The 27,046-nt window shown below is 50.0% G+C and overlaps 1 protein-coding gene across 1 annotated transcript; it reads right to left on the bottom strand.

Moving 5' to 3' along the window:
* Window positions 1-924: 924 nt before the first annotated feature.
* Window positions 925-15,258, bottom strand: Plaur (plasminogen activator, urokinase receptor). The gene is made up of 7 exons (XM_027945831.2): window positions 15,064-15,258; window positions 12,975-13,086; window positions 10,251-10,393; window positions 4,914-5,066; window positions 4,236-4,370; window positions 2,753-2,899; window positions 925-1,473 (listed from the first exon to the last, which is right to left on the bottom strand). Exons 1-7 carry the CDS (start codon window positions 15,125-15,127, stop codon window positions 1,217-1,219), a joined length of 1,011 nt encoding a protein of 336 aa, XP_027801632.2. The 5' UTR covers window positions 15,128-15,258; the 3' UTR covers window positions 925-1,216.
* Between the last annotated feature and the right edge of the window lie 11,788 nt (window positions 15,259-27,046).

Raw genomic sequence — 27,046 nt, 5'->3', positions numbered from 1 at the left:
GATTGGTGTGTGTTTGCTTCACAATGGCTGGGAGCCAAAAGTTCTGGCTTAAATAGTTGGAGATGGCTGGGATGTTCATCTGGGGTCTTGTATTTGAGGCCTTGGTTTTAGCTGTTGGTTGGTGCTGAAGGATGTTGAATTGTGCCCCGCCCCCAAATATATACTGGGGTCCTAACCGGTGTAACTATGTATGTGACTTTGTTTGGAAATAGTCTTTGCCAATATGACTAAGGTAATGATTAAATTAACTGATATTGGACTAGGTTGGGTCCTAAATCCAATGATGGTTGTTCTTTTAAAGAGAGAATGGGCACAGTGATGCATGCCTATAATCCTCACTATTCCAGAGGCTGAAGCAGGAGGATCACAAGTTCAAGGCCAGCCTTGGCAATTGAACAAGACCCTGTTTCAAATTTAAAAAATAAAATAGGGCTGGGGTTGTGGCTCAGTGGTAGAGTGCTTGCCTAGCATGTGTGAGGCACTAGGTTCGATTCTCAGTACCGCAGATAAATAAATGAATAAAATAAAGGTCCATCAACGTCTAAAAATTATTTAAAATAAAATAAAATAAAAAAGGGCTGAGGATTTATCTCAGTGGTGAAGTGTCCTTGGATTTAAATACTTTGGGGGAGCATGGCTCTGCCAATACCTTGGTTTTGTATTGCTAGCATTGGAACTGTGAGAGGGTAAGTTTCTGTCATTTTAAGCCACCAACTTTGTGAGTGTGTAGCAATGTGTTACAGAAGCTCTGGGAAACAACACAGCTAGGGTTCCTGGCTCTTCTCCATATTGTATCTGTGGGGCTGCTTGTCCACAACCTGACCTCTAATTTCAGGAGCCGGCAGACCCTGTCCCCCTGCCCCACGAACCCAGCATTCATCGTCCCACAGATGAATCTTAAAGAGAAGAGCAGACCTGGCTTGGTTCACTATTAAAAAAATTTATTTACATATAAAATAAATAATATGAATATTAATGGATAATAACAACAATAACAATTCAAAAATATTAATAAAACCAAGAGTGTCCCGCACTGACCTATAGTTTTCCCCAACTTCTTTCCCCGGTTCTCCGGAAAACTGAGTGAGCTAGGTCTTCTGAGCTAGGAAAGCTGAGTCCCAGAGAGGACAGCACACTGGCACCCAAGTCTGCCGGGACGGGAGTTGAGGTAAGGTATAGTGCTACCCCGGGTCCAGCCAGGGTCGGGGCTTGGGGTTCAGGTCCAGAGAAGAATGCCTCCCCACAGCCTTATGGTCGCAAGCAGAGTGATGGTGAGGCTGAGGTGCGCAGGGCCAGGCTGGCCAGGGGCACCACTTCTGCGATACTGGCCATCTTGGACCGGGTGGTTACAGCCACTTTTAGAACAGCACGAGACATTGAGACGGGTCAGGCTGAAGGTGTCCGCCACGTGGGAGCCATGGCACCAGGAGGCAGTCGCACAGCCTCTTATGGTGTAGCTCTGGCTCTCCAGCCCTGAGGAAAGAGAGGACCGAGTGAGACTCCCAGCTCTCGGGCCTGGGCCTGGAATTCTCAGATGGGTGATGTACCACCTTGCAGTGGGGGCCATGTCCTCTGCCACCTGGGCAAAGCAGTAATTCTCAAAGTGTGGTCCAGGGACCCCTGGTGGTTCCTCAAACCATTCCAGGAGTCTGTGAAGTCAAAATTATTCTCAAAATAATGCTAAATTGGGCTTTTTCAATCTCAAGTACACAGTGGAGTTTTCCAGAAACTCCAGGACATGCGATATTGCGAGAAGCTGATGTAGAAGCAGAAATGAGAATACAGCTATCTTCTATTAAGCCAGACTTTAAAGAGACAGTAAAACAATGCCAATCTTCCCATTACTTGATTTTTTTAATACTTTTTTTTTTTAATACTGGGATTGAGCCCCGAGGTCCTCTAACACTGAGCTACATCCCCAGACCTTTTTATTTTTTTATTTTAAGACAAAGTTTTACTAAGTTGATGAGATTGGCCTTGAACTTGAGATCCTCCTGCCTCAGTCTCCAGAGTCACTGGGATTTCAGGTGTGTGTCACCGTGCCCAGCTTTCATTTTTCTGTTTTGGAAAACATAAGTCATTTTTCATTTTAAAAAATATTACTTATGTTAATGTATAATATAGAGTTCTTCTGTTATCTTATTAAGTAAATATAAATCATGTTATAAATTTATTAATAAACCTTTAGTTTTTGTTTTAATTTCTAGTTAGTACCCATCTACAGATATAACTGTCATAACAATTTTTGAGAGGTGAAGGAGTTTTGAAGCCAAAATGTTTCTGCCTGGCATGGTGGCACCCGCCTGTCATCCCAGGGGCTCAGGAGGCTGAGGCAGGAGAATTGCGAGTTCAAAGCCAGCCACAGCAACTTAGCAAGGCCCTATGCCACTTATCTTGTCTCAAAATAAAAAATAAAAAGAGCTAGGGATGTGGCTCAGTGGGTTCAGTATTGATACCAAAAAAAAAAAAAAAAAACAAAAGTTTTGCCTTCAAATGTTATCCATTCTCAGGATGTCAGATGTCCACAGGAAGTCCCACACACCTACAGGAAATCCCACCCCTAAAGAAGTCCACACCTCAATGGCAGGAGTGTCCATTTCCTAACTCCTTACTACAACTGGACCCTCCTGAAGGAAATCCCGCCTTTTCCGTAGGAAGATCCCCCTTGGTTAAGTTCAACTGGAAGCCATCCTCCTTCAGATCCTTCTCACCCCCAGTAAGTGTCCCCTCCCAGCTTTCCAGAGGGCCTCACCATTAGTGCCTATGGTTTCCAGACAGTGATCCATGGGGCCATGGCAGTCGATGAGGGAAGTCTCTGTGGGGGAGCATCCATGGGTGCTGTTGCCCTCACAGCTATAACACTGGATTCCATTTGGTGGCAGATTTTGAAGTTCCAGGACTAAGAAGAAAAGAGACACAAGAGACCAAGGAATGAGCAAGCGGATCTGGCCACAAGTTTCCTCTCCAGAATGCCCAAGTCCCCCAACCCTCAGACATCATAGAGCCACCTTGTGGTCGGGAGTTTGAACTGCACCTTCTTTTAGGGGTGGATTCTCAGCCTATGGCAGAAACCCAACTGTCAGCTCCCCCTGAGCCCCACTTCTGACCAGGCACCATGCCTGGCCCTGGATAAGCAACCGTGTGAGACAAAATAGTCTCTGCCCTCTTGAACTTACCACTTAGAGTGACACTGTCTGATATAGAAGCTACTGGCCACATGTGGTTACTTAAATTTAAATTAATTGGTGTTAAGTATAATTTAAAACTTCAGGTCACATTTCAGGTGCTCCATAGCTACATACAGTAGTGGTTACCATATTGGACAGCACTGAAATAGACATTTCTGTAACCATGAAAAGCTCCGTTGGACAGAACAATGGGAGAGATCTGCATTGTAATGGGGAAGATGGATTGTGGAAGTCGCCCTGAGGATGAATGTGAAAGCTGAGATTTCATAGATGAGAAGCAGCCAGCCAGGAGAGTTCCCGGGGAGACCTGTTCCAGGTGGAGGGTGGCCTCATTGCAAAAGCCATGGCAGTTTGTAGAGAGTAAATGAAGATCACCATGCAAACAGGTGCAGGGTTATGCAGATCACAGCAAGGCTTTGGGTTTGATTCTAAGAGGAAGAGGAAGTCATTGAAGTGCTCGAGGAAGGAGCTTGGCATGACCAGATTTACATTTAAAAGTCACTCTTGCTGCGGTGTTGAGCTTGGGTGGCAGGAGTGGAGAGTGGGCCCAGGGTGGCGGCAGCGGAGGTAATGAGTGGTGTAAAGAGTCCAGAGATGCAGAGGCAGGAAGCATGAGCCTTCTTGAAGGACAGCTGGTCTCACTGAATTCTTACAAAATTCTTTGATGAAAGGCTTATGAAGCCCCCCCCCCCCTTTTTTTGGTACTGGGAATTGAACCTGGGGTGCTTAACCATTGAGCCACATCCCCAGCCCTTTTTTTGTACTTTATTTAGAGACAGGGTCTCACCGAGTTGCTTAGGGCCTCGCTAAGTCACTGAGGCTGGCTTTGAACTTGTGATCCTCCTGCCTCAGCCTCCCAAGTCGCTGGGATTATGGGCTTGTGCTACCGCGCCTGGCTTGCTAGGCCCATTTTTCAGAGAGGATGTGGACAGTCAGAGAGGAGTGGTCTGTCCAAGAGTGGGTGAGTGGCAGTTGGCCCGGAGAGTCTGCCTGGGTGAACCTCCCTGTCCCAGTCCCAGGCCTCATGCCAGTTCCCATGCCCCTTACCTGGGCCCCTGTTGCATTTGGTTGTGTTACAGCACTGCAGGAAGTGGAAAGTGTGGTTGTTGTGAAAGCCAGTGGGACCTGGGCAGCCAGGAAGGTAGCCACAGCCCCGGGAGTGTTGCTCATCCCTTGTGTTTCCTGTGGAGTCAAAGAGAGAGGTCAGAGGTCAGATCATGGATGAGGGCCGAGACTGGGTTGCCCATTGCAGTAGGTATTTGGCCATTCTCTGCTTCTCCCTTTATCCCTTTGCCATTTTATTTTGGGTAGCATAGAGTTTGCCAAAAGACTACATTTTCCAGCCTTCCTGGGTCTCACTGTCATGTGCTCAAGTTCTGGCTAATACGATATAAATGGAACTACTTTGTGGAAGAAGGAAAACTTAAAAAATGAGGAGTCCTTTTTTTGGCCCCTTCTTACTTCCTGGAACTTGAATATGAGGCCTGGCATTCTGGCAGCCATATCAGACTATGAGGCAGTCTTGAGAATGAAAGCGCTATGTAAGAAATGAGGAGACATCTAGGTTGCTGGTGACTCTGGAGCTATCCTAATGGCCCTGGACTTGGTGAGTGAGAGAAAATTAGATCATTTGCTCAAATGTCTGTCATGTTGGGATCTCTGCTAAGTGCAGCCTTGGGGAGAAGCAGAGCAGAAAGGAGAGGTTGCTGGCAGGTGGGGGCTCACCTTCCAGGCTCCGGTGGGTCACCACCTCGACACACTGCTCTCCAGGGTAGCGGCATTGCAGGCTCTGCTCCCGTCCCCGCTCGCAGCTCATGTCGGATGAGGTGCAGGAGACACATTCAAGGTAACGGCCATAGGGGGAGTTGCGTGACCGAACTAAGTGGAAGAGGGACAAGCGGGTGAGACTATGGGCTGAGCCCTCGTCTCTCAGGGCCACACCTCCGCATCAGTTCCTCCTTATTCCACCACGGGGGCACGTGACTCCTGCGTCTAAACCATAAAGGAGGTTGCAGCTTCTGCCTGGTTCTCCCTCTCGGATCAGGATCACTTGATTTGGTGGAAGCCAGGGGCCATGTTGTACCATGAGACTTCTGCATGTGTGGGTGGGGGCCCAGACCTTTGCCAAAAGCCATCTGAGGGGATCTTGCCTGGGAGTAAAGACACCCTGAGAGCCTTCAGACAACTGCAGCCCTCATTGACATCTGAACTACAAGAAAGACCCTGAATTGGAGCCACCTTGCTAAGCCACTCTGGGATTCTTGACCTCCAGATACTTTGTAAAACAACACCTGCATATCTGTGGCAATCTGTAAGACAGCAGTCGACACCTCGTACACTACCTAATTGGCGGAGTGATCAAAGTCTCCCTTGATTGATTCATGATAGCTTTGCCTTTCACACAGACCTTCTGGTCCGAGCCAACTGGATCAGTTACTTTTCCCTGGAAACACTGGGTCCTTCCTCTGCCCAGGCCTTGGCTCATACTGTGGCCCAGCCTGGCACGCCCTCCCCTTCCCGACCCAAGACATCTGAGCTGAGTTGGGGCCAAGACTTAAAGAAGGGACAGGACTGTGTGAGCCAAGGGCCTCAACTGGCAAGCCTGCGGAGATTAGGTGAATCATGGCATCCAAAGCCAACTCATCTCCCTCAAAGAAAAATACCTAAAAGGCCAATAACCCGCGTCTTCTCACATGAACTTCGTGAAAAAGGAAAACATAAATTTCCATCGTGGCCAACAGAGCTGTCTCACCCCACACAGGGGTCTCCTCTTCTCAGGCTACTCTGTGCAGGACTCGGACTTAGGCCCTCTCGTTTCTCACAGCATAGATTCTCTCCCAAGCTATCTGTCAGCATGGCTTCATTTCTGTCCCTCTGCTGGTCACTCACAAACTTGTCTCCAGAAGTCTGAGCAACAGACCTACATGCCCAGCTGTCTCTCGGGTGCCCCCTGGCTGTCCCCACCTGAATCTCCACTTGCCCTGCTGTGGTTTGGATAAGATTTGTTCCCATAGGTTCCGGTGTCAGAAGTTTATCCTCAATGTGATGATGTGAGAGGTGATAGAACCTTTAAGAGGTTGTTGTTGTTGTACCAGGGATTGAACCCAGGGGCACTTAACCATTGAGCCACATCTCCAGCCTTTTTTATATTTTGTTTAGAGACAGGGTCTAACTAAATTGCTTAGAGCCTCCATAATTTGCCGATGCTGGCTTTAAACTTGTGATCCTCCTTCCTCAGACTCCCAAACTGCTGGGATTACAAGTGTCTGCCACCGTGCCCGGCTCAGACACTGTTTTACCTTTTCTATTTGACTTTCTTTAGAAATAGAGTCCGGCCAGGCACAATGGGGCATGCCTGTAATCCCAGCTTCCCAAGAGGCTGAGGCAGGAGGATCCCAAGTTCAAGACTAGCCTGGGCAATTTAGCAAAATCTTTTCTCAAAATAAAATAAAAAGAGTTGGGGCGCTGAGGCTGTGGCTCAGTGGTAGAGTGCTTGCCTAGCATGTGTGAGACACTGGGTTTTATTCTCAGCACCACGTATAAGTAAGTGAGTAAAATAAAGGTCTTCACATCTAAAAAAAAATTTAAAAAATAAAAAGAGTTGGGTCATACATAGCTCAGTGGTAGAGCACTTGTGTAGCATATGTGGGCCCCTGGCTTCCATCCCCAGCACTGAAAAAAAAAATGAATTCCAGATGCTCAGATTTATCTTCACCATCATCCCCCCCCCCCCAAAAAAAAAAAAAACTTAAAACAAAAAAATTTTTTAAATACCGGGGCCTTGCACATGCCAGGTAAGTACTCCACAACCGAGCTATATCCCCAGCCCCTCTTCTCTTGCAGTGCTGGGGATGGAACCCAGGGCTTCACATATGCTAAGCAGGCGCTCTACCACTGAGCTACATTCCCGGCCTTGCATGGGGCTTTTTAAAGGCTGGTCCATTTCAGTTTTGCCCTTACCCCTGGGAACACCTGGGGTGCTTTCCAAAGGCTCTTCAGCTTGGCACCTGCCTGCTACATCACAAGTCTGCTGCAAGTCTGGCTCGGTTCTGTGGCTTCCCAGCTATTTTTTGCTGAGTTTCTTGAAGTCTCACCCTATGCACGTGCAGCTTGCCAATGGCTTGAGGGAAATATGTTTGCAGATTCGGGGACTCCCTTCTCTGTGGTCCCATCTATTCCAGGATTGTACTACCTCTCCTTTTCCAGACACTCTGGCACCCCCAGACTCCAACCTGTCTTCTCCGTCTAGCGACTCTCTCTCTGGGCGGGACTCCATTTCCCCTTCTCAGCAGCGATTGCAAAGTACACTCAGGGGAGAAGCCAGGCTGCCTGCCCCTGAAACTCAACTTCTGAGCTTCACTTGTTTCCAAGACTAGTGCCTCAAGTGTCTTCCCCACTGGCTGCTCTCCAGCGACTTCCAACCATTGTTTGTCATTTGTCCGGTGTTTACAGCTGTCATTGGCAAAAGCGTCACCCTGGCACAAGTGACTCCATCGTGGTCAGAATCGCACATCTCCTTCCCACATTTCCCCATCACTAAGGCCGGCACCTATCTGCCAAACAGCTCTTCGACCCAGTCCCTTCTGTCCCTCTGCACAGCTGACACCCTTGTCCAGCCGCCCTCCTCCTCTGCACAGCCTCACCCACCTCATGAGGTTGCCCCTCATCCACTCTTGCTTCCCTCCGCTCTGTCTCCCATCCTGAGGGCAGAATGATTGGTTTCCAAACATATATGTGACTGTGAAAGTCCCTCCTGTGTGGGGTCCTGGCTTCCATCTGTGATCCCCTGCTTTCCCAGGGTGAGGTCCGTGTTTCTCACCACAGGCCACGAGGCCCTATGGGATATGACCCGGCCAAGTTCACCTGCTCATCCCCTGCATTTCCTTTCTCCAGCCACTCCAATCTCACCCTCCTCCGGCCCTTTGAATGGGTTGCTTCCTCTGCTGGAAAGCCCTCTCCAGGGGCTCGTCACCTTTCACTCCTCAGCCACCAGGGTCTAGTTTAGCTGCTGCTTTCTCTAGAAGCCCTTCTCTGAGCTCAGTCAAGCATGGCCCGGGGTCCCACAGACCCTGCTTTCCTCACCCCTGCCCGGGCCCCTCTGCCTGTGCCTCTCAGGTCCAGCCCTGATTAGTCTCAGCAGACCCATCTGGTGGTTGGGTCTGACACCATTAGCACCCCACCCCACACACTGAACTGCGAGTCCCACGGAGGCGAGGCCCAATCTTGATCAGTTCTGTGTCCCCAGCATTACGTAAGTACAGGATGTGATTTAACCAACTACTTGAAGCTGTCACAGAAAGTTAAGATGGCATTAGAAGTGGGGGTAGAGGCATATAAATTATTAGATTTCTGAATTGACAGAGGGTGTCCCAAGCTCCTTGGGGACCCTTGATCATGCCCAACCTTCTCCCTAGAAGGCTCATGTCCCCAGGATCCAGAGTGAGGGGAAACATCAGGCCCAGCGGAGGCCCACCTGGGATCTGTTCCTGCACTGACCACAATTGTTAAATATCTTGATTGTCGTCTCTGATTAGATGCATTCCTTAGACCCAAGTGTTAGTGCTTTCCTTAAGCACATCTACCTGAGAAAGGAAGACAGTGTCTTCTATTCTGACACTTCCTTAAAAATTGCCAGGCGCCATAGGGCACTTCTACAATCTCAGTGACTCAGGAGGCAAAGGCAGGAGGATTGCAAGCTTGAGGCCAGCCTCAGCGAGACCTTCAGTCTCAAAAAAATTAAATAAGAAGGGATTGGGGATATAGCTCAGTGGTAAAGCAGCAGCCCTGGGTTCGATCCCCAGAACCAAAATAAATAAATAAATACTCCTGATGACATTTTCTTTAAAATGATCATCTGGCTCCGTCCTGCTACCAGTTAAAAGTTTGTGGTTCAGATGGAAGAGAATCAGGATGGATGAAGAAGGAAGACCCAGTGCTTTCTAATGTCACTGTGACTGCACTGACCTTTCTCAACTTCCTTCTTTACCAGGGCCAGAAAGAGGAATCTCTGCTAACAATGCAACGTGGGTCCCTTCCTTCCTCACCCTCTCCTCTCCTGTGGAAATTTGTGAGAATTTGACTCTTTCTAAGTCTTTTTCTACTGACCAGAGCCTAAAGCCATGAAAGTCAGGGAAAGGGCTTATGGAAGTTTCTTCCCCCGCCCCCTTTTTAAAATTGTCCAGATCAAGGACCAGGGGACTTTCCCAGCTCACTGCAGCCTCTCATTCTCTCCTCCCCTCTCCTCCCCTTCTCTCTGGGTACACAGGATTGAATCTAGGGGCACTTAACCACTGAGCAACATTCCCAGCCCTTTTTCTTTGGACACAGGACCTGGCTAAATTGCTTAAAGCGTCACTAAGTTGCTGAGGCTGGCTTTGAACTTGCAATCCTCCTGCCTCAGCCTCCTGAGCCACTGAGATTACAGGCATGTGCCACTATGCCCGGCGCATGCGCCTGCACTCTCTCTCTCTCTCTTTCTGAGATAGGGTCTCACTATGTTGCTCAAGCTGTTTTCAAACTCCTCGGCTCAAGCAATCCTCCTCTCTCAGTCTCCCAAATAGCTGAGACTGCAGGCGTATGCCTGCTGACTTTCCTTAAGAACTTTGAGTCTCTGCTTGTGGCTTGGCCCCTTAGCATCTATTGCTTGGATCATTTCCTGTCCCCAAGGAAAAATTAGATTAAAAAAAAAAACACACACACACCAGCAGGACACCTCATTTACCTCTCAAGCATGCGTGTGAGACTGTTAAGGGAATATGTTGCATCTTGTACAGGACAACCATCCATGCAAATGTGTGGCCAGGTGTGAGTTTATAATCGGGAGCAGGACTGGGGATAGTTTGAGATGAGGAAGGGTGGATTCAGGGATAGGTTGGAGTTGTAGACAGTGTGGGGATCAAATGAAATTGGGGCTGGGCTTGGATGGGTTTGAGTTGGGGTTGGTATGGGGTAAGGTATGCAGTGGAGGTTGGGCTGGTGTAGGATCGTGGACAGGATTGAGATGGTAATGAGGATGGGCTGGTTGGGTGTTGGGGTGGTGAGAGATGCCCCCCCCACACTCACCAGATTTGGGCTGGTTGCACAAATTGAACCCACACACGGTCTCGGTAAGGCTGATGATCTGTGAGCCGGTCCGGTAGCTCATGGTCCTGTTGGTCTTCTCTGAGTGGGCACAGCCTCTCTCCACCACCTCCAACTCTTCTTCACTTGTGAGGAAGGTATCTTTAGTGCCCCTGAGGCTCCCCTGGGCCCAACCAATCTGTGACACTCCTAGTCTCTGGGCCATCTACTCCCAGGGCTGATCCTTGCCAGGATTTCCCTCTTTTTATCGTCCAACTCTGTGGTTTCCTAAAGTCATCTCCCACTCCACCCCTCATAGGGACACCCTGCTCTCTCTTAGTGACTCTATCACTGGGACTTTCTGGATCCATCTACCCCTTACCCCTCCCCCACAGCTTAGTGATCTCAACAGGGAGAAGCCTCTAATAGACATTTTTGTTGTTTTTTTGCTTTAGTACTGAGGATTGAACCCAGGGATGCTTAACCACGGAGCCACATCCTCAGCCCTTTTAAAAACATATTTTATTTAGAAACAGGATCTCAATGAGGTGCTAAGTGCCTTGCTAAGTTGCTGAGGCTGGCTTTGAACTCACAATCCTCCTGCCTCAGCCTCCCAAACTGCTGGGATTACAGGCGTGTGCCACCGCGCCTGGCAGTAATTTTTTTTTTTTTTTTAAGGTGCTGAGGATTTAGCCCAGGGCACTGAGCTCCATTCCCTTTTGTTTTATTATTATTTTGAGCCACTAAGTTGCCAAGGCTGGCATCAAACTTGCTAGTCTCTCAAGTCTCTGGGATCACAGGAGTGTGCTACTGTGCCTGGCTTCTAATAGTAATTTTTGGAAATGTATAGGAGAATGATGTAATAAATACTGGGTATTCATCACACACCTTTGTAAAATATCAGCATTTTGCTATATTTGTTTCAGATTTGCGTGTGTGCTTGTGTGTGTGTGTTACTGGGGACTGAACCTAGGGCCTTGCACATGCTAGACAAGTGCTCCATCACTGAGTTATATCCCCCAGCCCTTTCCACTTTATTTTGTGACAGTTTCACCATGTTGCCCAGGATGGCCTGGAATTTTATTTACTTATTTATTTATTTGGTACCAGGGATTCAACTCAGGAGCGCTTAGCCACTGAGCCACATCCCCAGCCCCTTTTAATATTTTATTTAGAGACAAGTTGCTTAGGGTCTTGCTAAATTGCTGAGGCTGGCTTTGGATTTGGGATCCTCCTGTCTTAGCCTCCTGAGACACCAGGATTATAGCGTGCACCACCACACCTGGCTGGCCTGGAACCTTTGATCTTTCTGCTTCTGCCTCTTACCTAGCTGGAATTGCAGGGCTGCACCACCACAGCTGGCCCAAATATTTTTTAAAGGAATGGAAGAAAAAATATACTGGTAAGCCTATCATAGTGGTGCATGCCCGTAACCCAGCTAATCAGAGGGAAGATTGCCAATCTGGGCAACTTAGTGAAACCCTGTCTCAAAATAAATTTTGGAAACAAGGGCTGGGGATGTCGCTCAGTGATAGAGTGCTTGTCTAGCACATGGGAGGCTCTGGGTTCAATACCCAATAATAGAAACAAAAGAAAATAGATGTAGTTAAAATGTCCTGTTTGCACTTCCCAAATCTAGTTCCCTTCATGTCCAGTCCAGAGGAAACCATGTGTAAGTAGCTCTTACACTATGTATGCAGAACAATATGTATTGCTGTTTTCTGTGTTGTATTACTATTTTTTTTTCTTTTGGTACTGGGGATTGAAGCCAGGGGCACTTTGCCAGGGATAACACCCCCAGTCTTTTATTTTATTTCAAGACAGGGTCTCGCAAAGTTGCTGAGGTTGTCCTGAAACTTGCAATCCTCCTGTCTCAGCCTCCCAAGCTGCTGGGATTACAGGCGAAATCCACCTGGTATGTTTTCCGTTTGTTCTTTTGTTAGTACTGGAGATTGAACTCAGGGCTTTACCAAGACTAGGCAAGTGATCTACCACTGAGCTGCATCTCCAGCCCTGTTTTCTATGTTGTAAAGCTAATAGAGGGTATCATGCTCTGCAACATGATTTTTTTCCTCTCAACCTTATGTTTTTGAGATGGGTCTACCTGTAGACACCTGAAGCTTTAGTTCCTTTCTTTCATTGTTGCATAGCATCCCATTATGTGATCATACCATGGTGTCTCTGCTGCAGACTGTCTTGAGATTGTTTCCAATTTCCCATAGCATGAACACTGCTGCTGAGAACATCCTATACATGGGCATCTGTGACCAAGGGTCCCTGGAGTTTCTACATTCCTAGAGTTGAACTGCTGGCTAGGGTATGCTGAGCTTCATCCGAACTAAATATTGCCAAATTGTTCTGGGCAGCGTAGGTGCTGATTTAACCCCTATCACAGGGTCTGTGTCTTCACATCTTCACCAATCTGCATGTTGTCAATATTCAACTTTATTTTTGGTGTTGGGGATGAAGCCAGGGCCCTGCTGCAAGCTAAGAATTCACTCTATCACTGAGCTATAACCCTAGCCACTATTCAGAATTTTAAATGACTGCCAGTCTAGCAGGTGTGAAATGGGGTGTGTCTGTTTCTCTCTCTCTCTCTCTCTCTCTCTCTCTCTCTCTCTCTCTCTCTCTCTCTCTCGTTTGCATTTCCCTAATTTCTGGTGGGAGAAGTTTTCTTGGTCAATTGCGATTCCCTGTTGCTCTTGAGTGGGGCTGGGGAAATCTCACCTTCCCCATATGTGCAGGACTGTGGTCCTGCAGAGATCCTGGCCAAGGGCGCACTCTTCTGCCTGGTGGCACCCTTTGTCGTCACACTGCATGCACCGCAGGCCCCAGGAGGCTGGGGGAGGGAGAGAGGGAAAGGAAAGGAGCGAAGCTTACACGTTTGGTCACAGGATCTGCCTCCCCGCCTCCGCCCTTTGCCCCAATACCAGGGCCAGCTCCAGGCCCAGTCCACTGTGGTTTATGTGCCACATCCTTCCCTCCCGTCGGTTCCAATGCTGGGTTCCGGCTGGCAGTGGTTCCAATCTATTCCTTTCCAACATTCTCTGTCCACAAATCCTTCCCCAAAGTCTCGCCAGAGCCCTTCTCTTTAATTCTGCCCTCGAGCAGCATCTCTCCTGAAAGCCCTGTCCCCGCCTCTCAACCAGGACGTTCTATCCCTGCTCCCTTTTAGGTCCCCTCCCCTCTCCTGGTGCGCTCGGTTTATTCCGTCTCTAAACTCTGCCAGGGCGCTCGAGCCTCACCCTACCATTTCGACCTAGAGGCTGTGCCTCCTCCCGGTGCCCTTCTGTTACCATCGTCGCCCCGCCACCCGCGCCCCAGGTTCTACCCCCCTCCATACCCTCTCTCCCACCTTCCCTTCCGCCCATCGGTTCATTCTAAAAAAGAAAAAGAATTTGTTTTCGGTTCTGGGGATTGAACCCAGGGGCGTTTTACCACTGAGCTACACCCCCACCCTTTGTGTAAGTTGCGAGGCTGGTTTCGAACTTGTGAGTGTTTGGGATTCGGATCCCCAACCTCTGGTCCCCGCCCCTAGCTCCTCTCCGTCCTCCAGACCCCGCCCCTAGCTCCTCTCGGTCCTCCAGATCCCGCCCCCTCTGTCCCCGCCCCCAGCTCCTCCCTGATAGCCTAGTCCAGCCCCCAGACCCTCTGCCCAGGTGTTAGACGCGCAGGGTAGCTCTCCGGGTGTGGGTCTCTGCCCTCCAGCGCTCCGGGCCGACTCCCTAACCCTGTCCACTTTCCTTGTCCAGGGCCCTATTCCCGCCAGCGGGCCTCCCAGACATCCCTTTCACCCCGAGTTTCTGAGTTATTACTCACTCCCGGCCTCCCGCGGTGCCGAGAGCTCTCTAAGTCATTCATTGCAGCCGCAGCAGCAGCACCTCATCCCCCCGACCCCCCCAACACACCGCCGCTGCCATCTGGACCTGACTCAGTGTATTTCCCATTTCCTCTTATTTCTCACACCCATTGCCCTACATTTTTCCGGGGGAAGCGGGTGAGACCGTGGTGTCCGTGAGTGGGTATAGAAGGGAAGTGTCCTCGAGGGACGAGTCCAGGGGTCTCTCAGCACCTAGCTCTGAGATGCTTGGCTCCAGTCTCTTTAGATTTTTTTGTAAAATGCGACGCTGCCCTCCCTGGATCCAACAGAGTAGAGAGCCTCGTGGGGCGCCGCTGGGGAGGGGGGTGTCAGAACCCCACTTATTCAAGAATGGACTGTGCGATCTCAGACCGGTTACTCAACCTCTCTGTGCCTCAGTGTCCTCTGTGATATGGATTAATTTAGTGCCATCTGCCTAGTTTGAAACTGCAAAGGAGCTTAGAAGGGCGCCTGAATGAGGAAAGCACTCGCGAAACGGTCGCCCTGGTTAAATATCTTCCTTCAAGTAGTATTTTTCTTTTATCTTTTTCTTCTTTCTTTTCTTTTTTTTTTTTTCTTTCTTTTATTTATTTATTTTTTGTTCCAGGGCTTGAACCCAGGGGCGCTCAGCCCTGAGCCCATCCCCAGCCTTTTTTATTTTTTATTCCGAGACCGGGTCTCGCTAAGTGGCTGAGGCTGGCTTTGAACTTGTGGCCCTCACGCTCAGCCTCGGGAGCCGCTGGGATGACAGGCGTGCGCCCCCCGCCCCCGCCGGCTCCACGAGTCCCTGAGCACTAGCCCAGTGCCGGCTCCTGAGCCACGCGAGGGTTCACGGGGATCATGATCATTTTCAGAGCCGAGAACTGAGCCCTGCGGCTCCGACCAACCAGAGTCCCCCACATCCCCACCCGACCCGTGGCAGCGCCGTGTCGCCGGCCGGGGACACCCAGCCCCTACCTGGAACGCAGGTCTGAAGCAGCAGCAGGAGCAGCGGCAGCAGCGGCAGCGGCGGGAGGCCCATGCTCGGTTCTCGGCCGGCCTCCGGGAGCCTCCCCTCTGGGTCTGACCTCCCGGGAAGGAGACAGTTTTGTGGCCCTGGGGGCGCCACCCAGACGTTTCGCTAAAGGTTCAGTCACCGCAGATGCGTGGGCGCCTCCCCTTCCTCCCCTTGGGTCTCCTCCACACCACAGGACTTCCCCTCCGAGGGGCGGGGAGCTGGGCAGTTACGTGGCTTGGCCCTGACTCACCGCGGTCACGGCGCCGTCATCCAACTGCCTGGGTTCAAATCCCAGCTCTTCCTCTTCCTGCTGGACCTGGGGCAATCACTCTTCCGAGCTGTAAAATGGGGATAAAACTTGTGGCCACGGTAGATTGGATGTGGCTGAGTGTTAGATAACACTTTTTTATTAGCTTTATCGGGGGTGTTGATGGTATTGTGATTACGAGAAAAAAAATGCCTTCATTGCTGAGTTGTGCTGGGAAATATTTGGATGTGAAATGACATGAGGTCATTTACCTTAAAACATTTTAGCCCCCAATAGATATGTCTGTTAAGAAAAATGTCTTGCAGTTATGTGGGAAAATAGTTCTTATTTTTTAGAGGTCCTCATTGAAGTATCCAGGGGTGAATATCCTCGATGTTGATTTGCTTTAAAATACTTTAAAAGAAAATAAAGACATAAAAAAGGCCAAGTATTGCATTAACTATATCAAATTTACAGGAGCTTACTATGCCATTCTATCTTCTTTTCTCTGTGTTTCTAAATGTGTATAATAATGGGAAAAAACAGTAAAATAAAATGGCAAAAAGATAGCCTCCTGTTTCCACCAATCAGCAATTTAATGCAGGGGAAATATGCAGAACAGCTGCTAGCCCCGGTGGAAGCCAGCATATTCCTTCACATTGACCAAGGACCTAGTTTGTGCTGGGCACTGGTCCAGAAGCCAGAGACACAGCAGGAAACAAAGCGCAGTTCCCACCCTTGTACCACTGTCCCTGGGGAGTAGGTGTTCGCTATCTCATCTTCCACTGTGATAAGCACATGGAGAAAACAAAGCAGGCTGAAGGGACACAAGGGTGCAGGTGAGGAGTGAGCTGTTTTAGGTGGGGGTGATCCAAAGGGCTTCCCAAGCTGGTGGCATTTGACAAGTGAGGGAAGAAATCCCGCACAAGTGTGGGGAAACATTTTCGGGGAGCGGGAACAGACAGTTCAAAGGCCCTGGGGTGAGAATGTGCCTGGTGAGATCTAGGAACTACGAGGACTAACTACCTCTACCAAAATGATTATATTATTGTGATTCTTATTAATTCACTGAAGCTTTGAGCTAATACTTATAAGATAAAGTAAATCCTTTCTTGTAAGAGGTGGGGCCCAGTGGTTCACTGTGCAGGGGGTCCCCAGACTACGACAGTTTCAGTGAAGCTCACCCTGGGTAGGTCACCCTGCGCCAACACGGTCCTCTATTCTGAGCCTGTTTCCTCATCTGGAAAACAGGGCACCCCTTGGGGATGGCGTGAAGTCTGAACAAGACGTTAATGTGAATGAGGTGGGGAAATAGAAAGCGGGGGTGCTGGTCTAGGCAGGTTTGAGGTCTAGCTCAGCCCCGGGCTCCAGATGATCTCAGGAAGATGCTTTCCTCCACTGATCCTCAGTTTTCCCACCGGTAAAATGGGTCCGGGGTGGGTGGGAGGCAGACATCTCCCAGTGAAAAGAAAACTCAGGGATGAGGACCCTCAGAGCTGTAGGTGAGCTGTGGTCACCTGGTGGGTGACCTCAAAGCCGGTCTTTCCTTTTTTATTTAAGGATGAGGGAATTCACCTGGAGCTCACCCCACCTCACATAGCTCTGGCCCCTCCCCACCCTGTGGCTCTGTGTTTCCTCCCTTTCCTTTGTTTCTGACCCTCTCTCTTGCTCTCTCTGGCTCCCTCAAGTTCTCTCGGCCCTGTGTCTTTCTTTCTGTCTTTCTGTCTCTCTGTCTCTCTATCTCTGCTTCTTCCCTCTCTGTCTCTCTCTGTTTCTGAGTCCGTCTTTTTCTCTGACTCCTTCTCTTTGCCTCTCCCTCAATCAGCACACACCTGTAAGTTTCCGGGTGACGTAAGGAGGGAGGGACAGGCAGGGGTCAGGGCCCTGACAGCTCAAGAAAAGCAGCAGGAATGTCCCCTCCTTCCTCCCCGTGACTCACCTGGGCCTCACCCAGCTCGTGCCTGCCGGGGCTGTGAGTGAGGCCCTTGGGTTTCGGGGGGCTTCCCCGGACGAAGGAGTGGAGGAATTTGTGCAGAGACAGAGATAGTGAGAGAGCAGGAGAGACAAAGCAAGGGAGAGACCAAGAAACAACAAGAAAGATAGGAACAGACTAGAAGGGGGACAGACAAAGGGTCAGAGGCGCAGAGAGAGAGGGGGTGGGGAGAGGGAGATGGAGTGGGGAGGAGTGACCAGGCGAGAGTAAGAATGTGACCCCCAGTGGCCCTCAGAGAGACAGAGACATTGTGAATCTGTGACTGTGTCCCTGTGCGTGTGTGCATGTGCCCGTGTCTGGGACTCGCTGGTGTTCTTTCTCTGCCCTGTGGAATGTCGCCACCACCACCCCGACGCCCGGCTGCTGGGGAGACAGGGCCCTTATCTGGTTTGGGGCGTGGATGGCAGGGGCAGGGCTACCTGGCCACCTCCTGGACACAGAGGCCCTCTCTACCCAGGGCCTCCCTAGGGAGAGGAATTGCTGAGAAACCCTTGAGGCCAATACCCTTCTCTTTCCATTTTCCAGGCAGAGATCCAGAGGGGAGTCTGTTTTTGGGGGGCACTGGAGATTGAACCCAGGGGCACTTAACCACTAAGCCACACCCAGAGCCCGCCCCACCCCTCCCTCCCTCCCTCCCTCCTTCCTTTCTTATTTATTTTGAGATGGGGGTCTCCCTAAGCTGTTTGGGGTCTCACTAAATTGCTGAGGCTGGTCCCTTGCGATCCTCCTGCCTCAGCCTCCCAAGGTGCTGGGGTTACGTGCCCAGCTCAGAAGGGAGTTTCTTCCTCGCTCAATTTTGTTGAGTGCCTTATGTGATGTAGGGTACTTTGCCAAGGACTTTATCTATATTACCTGGTGATTCCTTACCGTGTCCTATTTTACAGATGAAGAAACTGAGGCTCAGAGAGGTGTGGTTGGCTGAATAATGCCCCCTAAAGATATCCAGGTCCTAAACTCTGAGACATGTTGATGTCACCTTACAGGAAAAAAAAGGGGGGGGGAATCTTTGCTAGAGTGATTAAATCAAAGATGTGTGCGTGTGTGCGTGTGTGTGTGTGTGTGTGTGTGTGTGTGTACCAGGGATTGAACTCAGGGGCATTTAACTCCAGAGTCACATCCCCAGCCCTTTTTATTTTTTTATTTTGAGGTAGGGTCTCACTAAGTTGCTTAGAGCCTCACTAGGTTGCTGAGGCTGGCTTTGAACTTGCGATCCTCCTGCCTCAGCCTCCTGAACCACTGGGATTACAGGTGTGTGCCACCATGCATGGCTAAATTAAGGATTTTAAGATGGGGACATTATCCTGCTGATCCAGATGGATCCTCAATAGGATCACAAGTGTCCCTGTACAAGGACAAGGAACTGTGACCATAGACAGACGTGAAGAAGGTCGTGAGACAGAAGCCAAGGAAACCAGGGTCAGAGAGGGATGCTGGCTGGGGCTGTGAGGACGGGTGAAGGGCCAAGAGCCAAGGGGAGCAGGAAGCCAGAGCCACTGGAAAGCACAAGAAAATCACTCCCCCTGGCATCTCCTCTTGTAGGAGCAGGACCCTGCTGACACCTTGCTGAGACTCACTTCAGTACTAGAGGACAATAAAGTTCCACAGTTTATGCGACTCAGTTTATGCTAGTTGGTTAGAGCAGCCACAGGAAACTGGGACAAGAGGCACAGTCACCCTGAATTAGCTTGCGAGCTGGGCATAGTGGCACATGCCTATAGGGACTCAGGAGGGTGAGGCAGGAGGATCTCAAGTATGAGGCCAGCCTGGGCACCTTGACAAGACCCTGTCTCAAAATAAAAAGCAAAAAGGGCTGGGGATGTCGCCCATGGAGAGCGCCCTGGGATCCCATCCCAGCACTGCAGCTGGTTAGCCTGGGCGTGTGGGGGCGAGGATTTGAACCCGGGCAGCTGGCTCTGCTGCCCAAGCTCATAACCACCATGTCGAAGGCTGCTGGCCTGGAGGTTGGGTCAGGACCAGGAGCTAGAAGTTTCCTCCCATTCTTTCTCCATCCCCAGCCTCCTTCAGCTCATCCTCAATAGACCTCTTTGGCCTGCCTTTCTCTGGCTTCATGGGGGGAGGGATGATATAGGGAGAAGAAGGGACTCAGAGAAAAGCACAGTTTGTGGAGGGGGCAGAGAACAGTTTCCTTGCCCCTAGCACTCTGCAGTTCCTTGCACCACCCAGCTGCACGAGCAGACTTTGTGTCAGCAACTCACTGACCGGTGCCTCCAGGACATATGGAACTTCTATCAGGGCATGGATGTGTTTCTCCCCAAAGGATAAGCTGACATCCTGACTCCCATGACTCAGGAAGGGACCTTATTTGGAAACAAGCTTGCTGCAGATATGATTCATTAGGCTGAGGTCATACTGGAGCAGGATGGGCTCCTCATCCAACATGACTGGTGTCCTTGTAAGAAGGTGGCCATGTGAAGACAGCAGCACAGGAAGGTGGCCATGTGACAACGAAGGCCAGGACAGGACTGATGCAATTATAAGCCAAGGGATACTGAAGATTGACAGCCAATCATCACGGACTGGGAAGAGGCGGGGAAGGATTCCCCTCCAGGGTTTGGAGGGACCCCAACCTTGCTGACACCCTGATCTGGGATTTCTTGACTTCGGAGATTTCAGACTGGTAGACAATCGGGTTCTTGTGTTTTAGGCCTCCTGAGTTGCTGGAACTTGTTACAACAGTCACAGGAAACTAATGAGACTTCTATGAACCAATAAAACCACCAGCGAAGGACAGGAAAGGAAGCACAGTGTAAAATAAAATAAATTTACACCATTTAACTTCTGCTGTTAAAACCAGCCCAAAGGGCTGGGGTTGTGGCTCCATGGTAAAGTACTTGCCTCGCGTGTGTGACGCCCTGGGTTTGATCCTCAGCATCACGTAATAATAAATAAATAAAGGTATTGTGTCCAACTACAACTAAAAATATTTTTTTAAAAAAAGAGCCCCCCCAAATAGGACTTAAAACCAATAGGTATGGCCTGGGGTGTAGCTCAGTGCGGGTTGTTAGGGGAGCTTGGCCCTGGGTTTGATCCCCAGCACCACAAACCACAAGTATTAAATTTCATGGTTCTGTGAGTGGTTTGGGCTACTCTGGTCTAGGCTGCTTTGGCCAGGCCTGGTTAGATTTAGATGGAATTATGATCTGAATATTTGTCTCCCCCAAAACTCAGATATTGAAATTCTAACTCCCAAGGTGATGGTATCAGAAGGGGAGCCTTGGGGAGGGGATTAGATCACGAGGGCAGATTCCTCCTAAATGGGTTAATGCCCTCATACCACTGCCTTGAGCTTTCCACCACGTGAGAAAGCAGAGAGAAGATGCCTCTACTAACCAGAAAGCAAGGCCCCGCCAGACAACGAATCTGATGCCACCTAAATCTTGGACTTTCCAGCTTCCGGAAAGGAGAGAAATAAATTTCTATTCTTTATAAGTCACCTGGTTTGTGGGATTTTGTTATAGCAGCTCAAACTGAGACAGACGGCCTCATTCACATTACAGTGATGGCTGCAGTCCAAGGTTTCTCCATGGAAACCGCACGGTCTCCCGTCCTGCAGGAGGCCATCCAGGCCCCACTCGCCCACTGTTGCAAGGGTGCCTGCAGCAAGAGGGTGAGACAGAAGCTGCAAGTCCTCCAGGCCTCGGCTCAGAACTCAGGTAACATCACTTGTGCTACATTCTCTGGGCCAAAGGAAGTTATGAGACCCACTCAGATTCAAGAGAAGAAGAGAAATAGACTCCATCTCTTGTTGGCAGGAGCTGCACATTGACGCCTTCAGGAGTCACAAGAAAAAACCAAGGAGTTTGAGAATATATGGAGTTGGGAGAGACTGTGAAAAACCAGATCTTTGCCCAGGGTGTGGGTGCAAGTTTACATTGGTACAACCCTACGGAAGGTAACTTTGCAATTGCTCTCAAAATTATAAACATCGAAAACCCCTCTGGATGGAGCAAGACCACTTACCACTTTTGGGAATCTGGCACGTTTGCAAAATGAGACGGACACAAAGTTCTTTGCAGCATAGTTTGGGATATCAAATGGTGGGAGGATGCCTGCCTAACCCTGCAACGTGTGGGCACCCAGCAGAAAAAAGAGAGAGGACATGCCTTATGTAACTCAGGTTACATGACTGTCAAGTGTGAAAATCTCGGGTCAGAATAGTAGGTCGAGAACATTGCAGCGTAGAAATGCAGGAAATGTGCCCATACTTGCTTAAAATGTGTATGCATTAAGTAACTTGATGCCTGACGTCCCCTTACCTCCAGTTCCAAACGAAGGACAGGGAAACGTCCCTGCATGCCTGCCCTTCACTCTTTACCCCACAAGCCTTTGTTTGTACAGTGACTCCTTATCCCCAGCCTGATAACCTCTGGGGAGACTGGCTTCTAATCACGAAGCTCTGGGAGCTGCCCTGACTCCCTCTCCCTTCTGCCCACCTTTCCTGAATCAAGGGGTCTGGATTGTCCAGGAGGGAAGTGAATGAACCCAATCCCCAGACTTCTTCTTGCTTCAGTAGCCATTCAAGAGAAGCCAGCTCCTGCCAGGATTCTGTCTTTCCTCCTCCGGGTTGGCACCTTTCCAAAGCAAGCTCTTCAAATGTACACACTGATGGAGGGACCCTACCCGGCGTCTGGAAGCCCCAGAGGCTGCGGGTGACCTTGGACTTGTCCTTTCTCTTGCTTGGGATCTCTCCTCTGAGCCAAGGGGAGCGGCGACCTCAGCCTGCCTCTTTCACCAGTCAAATTTATGTTGCTCAATTATCAATGATGACAGTGACAGCCACAGCTAGTGCCTGCTTCCTAAGTGCTCTGTATGCATCAACTCGTTGACTCCTGGCAGTAACCCCTTGATGTAGGTCCTTGGAGTCACCCCATTTTACAAGCGAGGGAACTCCAGGCTCCAAATGCCTTGCCCAAGGCCACGCAGCTCAGAGGCAGCAGTGGCAGAACTGGAATGTCAACCCGGCTGCCTGGTTCCAAAGGGTTCTTCCCTCTCTAGAAGCACCTTGAAGCCGGGACTTGGCTGCTGTGAGTTCACACAGCGCTGAGCCACTGGGGAGCCTTCGCTGCGATCACCCCCGCCCCGCAGCCTGCGGCTAAACCTCTTCAGCAGATGAACTCACTGAGGCCCAGAAGAGGGGAAGGGACAATCCTAGGGTCACACCTCAGAGAACTCCATCTTCACAGCAGGGCTTTCGGCAGGAGTCCAAGGCTCCAGGAAGGGGTGACTTCTACAGAGATGCCCCGAGTGCCACCACAGTGCCCTCTGTTCATTCCCATTGAACAGATGGACAAATCAAGATGGCCCATCCGTGGGTATGGGCAGGAGGGTGAGAAGGACGTCACCCAGCTAGGGTAGGCCAATCTTGCTCTTGCTCAGTGGATAATTTAGAGAGACTGAGGTTCAGATCCTGAGGGTTTGTGTGTTTTATTTGGTACCAGGGATTGAACTCAGGAGCACTTGACCACTGAGCCACCTCCCCAGCCCTATTTTTGTGGTATTTTATTTAGAGTCAGGGTCTCACTGAGTTGCTTAGCACCTTGCCATTGCTGAAGGTGGCTTTGAACTCTAGATCTTCCTGCCTCAGCCTCCAGAGTCGCTGGGATTACAGGCGTGTGCCACCAAGCTCAGTTCAAATCCTGAATTTTGTGGACCTGGACAAAGCCCTTGACTGCTCTGTGCCTTTGTTTCTCTGTCTACCAGAGGGGGAGACTCAGTTTAGATATGTCCAGATTTGGCTGGGAAAAATCTGCCGCCTGGAGACCTTGAGAACCCCCATGGCTTCTGGTTCCTCCCAGAAATCCCCTGTTCCACAACTGCAAGGCTGTGGGTCCATGGAGGCTGCTCATATGCCACCCTAGCTATGGGGCAGAATTGCCACTGACAATAACCTGACCTAGCTGACTGACAGCCAGAGATTTTGCGTCTGTCTCCTGGGGTTAATAATAGTGGCTTGTCCAGGTTGAGTGTCTCTTAACTGAAATGCCTGGGCCTGGAAGTGTTTCAGACTTCAGATTTTCTGAGATTTTGGATTATTTGCATTCACATAATGAGATGTCTTGGGGATGGGAAGCAACTCCAAACGTGAAATTCATTCGTTGCCGATGTACTTTATACACACAACCGGAAGATAATTATATACAACATTTTAATAATTTCATGCATGAAACAAAGTCTTGTGATGGGGGCATTTTCTACTTATAGCATCATGTCTGTGCTTGGAAAATTTCAGATTTTGGAGCATTTCACATTTTGGGCTTGTGGATTAAGGGATGCTCAACTGGTGGTACCATTGCAAGGACTTAATGAGCTAACATCTGCCCCGAGTCACTAGGCAACCTGTTATTATTACTTTTTTAGTTGTAGGTGGACACACTACCTTTATTTTATTTATTGTATTTGTCTGTGGTGCTGAGGATGGAACCCAGTGCCTCACACATGCCAGGCAAGTGCTCCACCACTGAGCCCCAGCCCCAGTCCCAGGCAACCTATTATTAATAATAATTATTAAGATAACAGCTCGTCCATATGTCCTTTTGCCTCATGAAATAGCTTGGGGCTCCTGCCATGTGCCTCTCAGGACTCAGTTTCCCCACCTGGGTGTACCCTATACCCCCTCCCTCCTACTAGGTGTCCTAGCAGCCGGGAGGCTGGGTGGGGCCCCTATCTCACTGGCTATTTGCTTTCCCTCTTCTGGGGCTGCCACCCTGGACAAGGCCCTTGAATAAAAGGCCGGGACACCTGTGTCCTGCTTCCTCCTTTCTGGTCTCAATCATGCTCCGGCTCCTCCCTGCCCTGGTGCTCCTGGGGGCGCTGGCTGCCCCAGAAGGTAAGTATGGTGTGGCCCCTCAGAGTGGGAGACCAGCCCAAGGTCATACAGTTGGTGGGATTTGGCTTTAGAGTCTGAGCCGCAGACCCTTCCACCTGGCCTGGTGGTCAGCCGAGGCAGCTGGTTGAGAAAGAGCGTGGTTCTGGAGGGAGGCTGCCAGGCTCTGCCATTTGATAGCTGTGTGATTCTCAGCCTGCCACCTAACTTCTCTGTGCGTTAGTCTCCCCTGAATGAAAGGAGCTCTTAATGACTCTCTGGAGCAATTATCATTAGTCTTTGACTTTGCTTGCCTGTCTCCCCTTTGGCTCTAATTCTGCCACCTTTGGCTTGGGGTGGGAATTGAGTGGCCTGGATGCCAACCAGGATCCCATTGTGTGATCTTGAATGAGACCCCAAGTCCCTCTGGCCTAGTTCCCTCATCTAGACTAGGAAGGCGTGAGGCAAGGTCAGCAGTTGTCAGAGGGGGCTTTCTTGAGCCTTGAGGTTTCTTTGAAGAATCTCAGAGGCCTCTCGGAAGATCTAGAAGCCTGGGCAGGAGACAGAATCTCCCCTCAGCCTGGCCTCCAGGGGCAAATTCCAACTTTACCTGCTCAGTTCTGGGTTTGTGAGCAGGATGGGTGGCAGAATGTCCAGTGGGCATGACCGGTGGGTGAGACAGGAACGGGCAGCAGCTGTGGCCTGGAGTCCTCTGGGTCCCACCCCCACACCTTGGCCATACTGTGTCTCCCTCTGGAATGGTATTCCCAGTGCTCTAGGAGAATAGCCTGCCTGCCTTCCTTTCTTTCTTTTTTTTTTTTCCTGTACTAGAATTGAACCCAGGGGCATTTAACCACTGAGGCCCATCCCCAGTCCTTTTTTTGTTTTTGAGACAAGGTCTCACAGTGGCTTAGGGCCTCGCTAAATGCTGAGGCTGGCCTCAAACTTGTGATCCTTCTGCCTCAGCCTCCCTAGTATCTAGGATTACTGAGTGTACCACTGTTCCTGGAGGAAAATGTTTCTGTATCTTTTCTCAACAGCCCTCCAGCCATGGCAACCCCCAATCGTATTCCTGAATCCTGGTGTGTGTGTGTGTGTGTGTGTGTGTGTGTGTGTTTCTTTCTCCTCTCTCCTAAACCACAGGGTTTGATGGCTCCTCTCTCCCCACAGGGGCTTCCAAGACGTGTCCAGCCTGCTCTTCACTGCGAAATTGCACGGATATCGCTTGTCCTTCTGCCCGGGACTCCTGCTTGTTTAGCCAGATACATCTGGGTGGGGGACTGGCTGGGGTGGGCGGAGAGGGTGGACAAAGGAAATGGACAGGGGTGGGAGGGGACAGGCACGGAGGAGCAGCTGGGGACACCTGGGGCTTGTGCACTTGGTCTCACAGCTCAGCGGGGCGCTGCTGGAGCGGGTGTCGGGGTGGGGTGGACTAATGCCATGGGGAGGCCCGACATTGGCCTCCGGGGAGGGCTTCAGGGGAACGGAGGCCCCAGGAGGGCTCGGGAAGGGAGGCCTTTATTCTCCCCTCCTTGGCCTCTGTCCTTAGAAAATGGCACCGTCCTTGAGAGCGGGTCCTGTGTAGCCCCTGGGAGATGCCAAGAAGGTGTCTATGCCCTGACCTACGGTCCCCACTCGGGCCTCTGGATCAGCACCTCGTGCTGTGAAAACTGCAGCTCTCCCCAAAAAGGTTTGTTGGCGGCGGGACCTGGGGGCCACACACCAGCCAGGGTGTCATGGGGACTTGGCCAGGAGTTTCCTGTCCTGGAGCTTTCTGTCTGGTGGATGGGAGCAAGAAGAAGCACCTCAACTTTCTCATCTAGAAAATGGGTACAAAATAAATTTTGTAGGGAGGGATCCCCTTGTTTGGCCCTCAGTGGGCAGTCTGTATGTTGTAGTTATGCTTCTTGAATTATTGGGGGACTGGGGAGAAGCCCAGAACTCTCTTCTCTCCTGAGCCTCTTCTCAGGAATCTCCCTGAAGGCTGGTGCAGCAGAATGAGAAGGTTATGGGGTGACATATGGGTCCAGGGTAAGACCAGCCACCTGCCTCGGGCACCAGACTTAAGGCAGAGCTCACCCTGCACTTGCCCACCCCTGACACTGAGCGTCCACTCAAATTTTGTGTCCCTGACATCACAGTAGTCCCAGCGCTGCGTGGTAATCAAGATAATTTTTTGTTGCTTGGTTATTTCTTTAAAGAAAGAATTTGTGTTTGGAAGAGGAACAATGGGAAGCACTCAGGGCTACCCAGCGTCCTTCCAAACAGCCGAGGGGTCCCACTTTCTATGTCGGGCACCTTAACAGAAAAAACCATGAGGTCCAAGCTGAGAAGTGGGCCTACTGATCAGGGTATAAAAGATCAGTTAGGATTATAACCATATTTAAAAATCCTGTGTGTGATGGTAGATTGAAAGGACCACACCTGGTAATTTTTTTTTTTTTGGTGGTACCAGGGATTGAACCCAAGGGGCTTAACCACTGAGCAACACCCCCACCCCTTTTTATATTTTATTTATAAAAATATTGTCCAATAGAAATGTAACATGAGCCATCTCTGTAATTAAAACTTCTCTAGTAGCTGCATTAAAAATTTTTTGGGGTGGCACATGCCTGTAATCCCAGTGACTCTAGGGAAGCAGGAGCATTGCAAGTTCAAGGCTAGCCTCAGCAACTTAGCAAAACCCTGTGTCAAAATAAAAAATAAAAATAAAAAGGACTAGTGACTAACTCAGTGGTAAAGTGCCCCTGGATTCAACCCCCAGAACCCACGCCCGGAATAAATAAACCAACAAATAAAAATAGAAACAGCTCTATAATAATGTTTTCTTAAGTCAACTTATTCAAGATGGGCCTCTATTAAGATGATTTTTAATTTTTT

Source organism: Marmota flaviventris, chromosome 18 (genome assembly GCF_047511675.1).
Source record: "Marmota flaviventris isolate mMarFla1 chromosome 18, mMarFla1.hap1, whole genome shotgun sequence".
Taxonomy (NCBI): Eukaryota; Metazoa; Chordata; class Mammalia; order Rodentia; family Sciuridae; genus Marmota; species Marmota flaviventris.
Note: the sequence above shows the minus strand (reverse complement) of the source record. Positions and strands in the feature narration are given on the sequence as shown.

Bases quoted from the DNA above. Each gene is read 5' to 3' on its own strand.
- Plaur (XM_027945831.2), bottom strand. From the start codon at position 15,127: ATGGGCCTCCCGCCGCTGCCGCTGCTGCCGCTGCTCCTGCTGCTGCTT. The intron at 10,394-12,974 runs GTGAGATTTCCC...CTTCCTCACAAG, and splicing joins GTCCTGCACATATGGGGAAG to TGAAGAAGAGTTGGAGGTGG. The intron at 4,371-4,913 runs GTGAGCCCCCAC...TTGACTCCACAG, and splicing joins GACCCACCGGAGCCTGGAAG to GAAACACAAGGGATGAGCAA.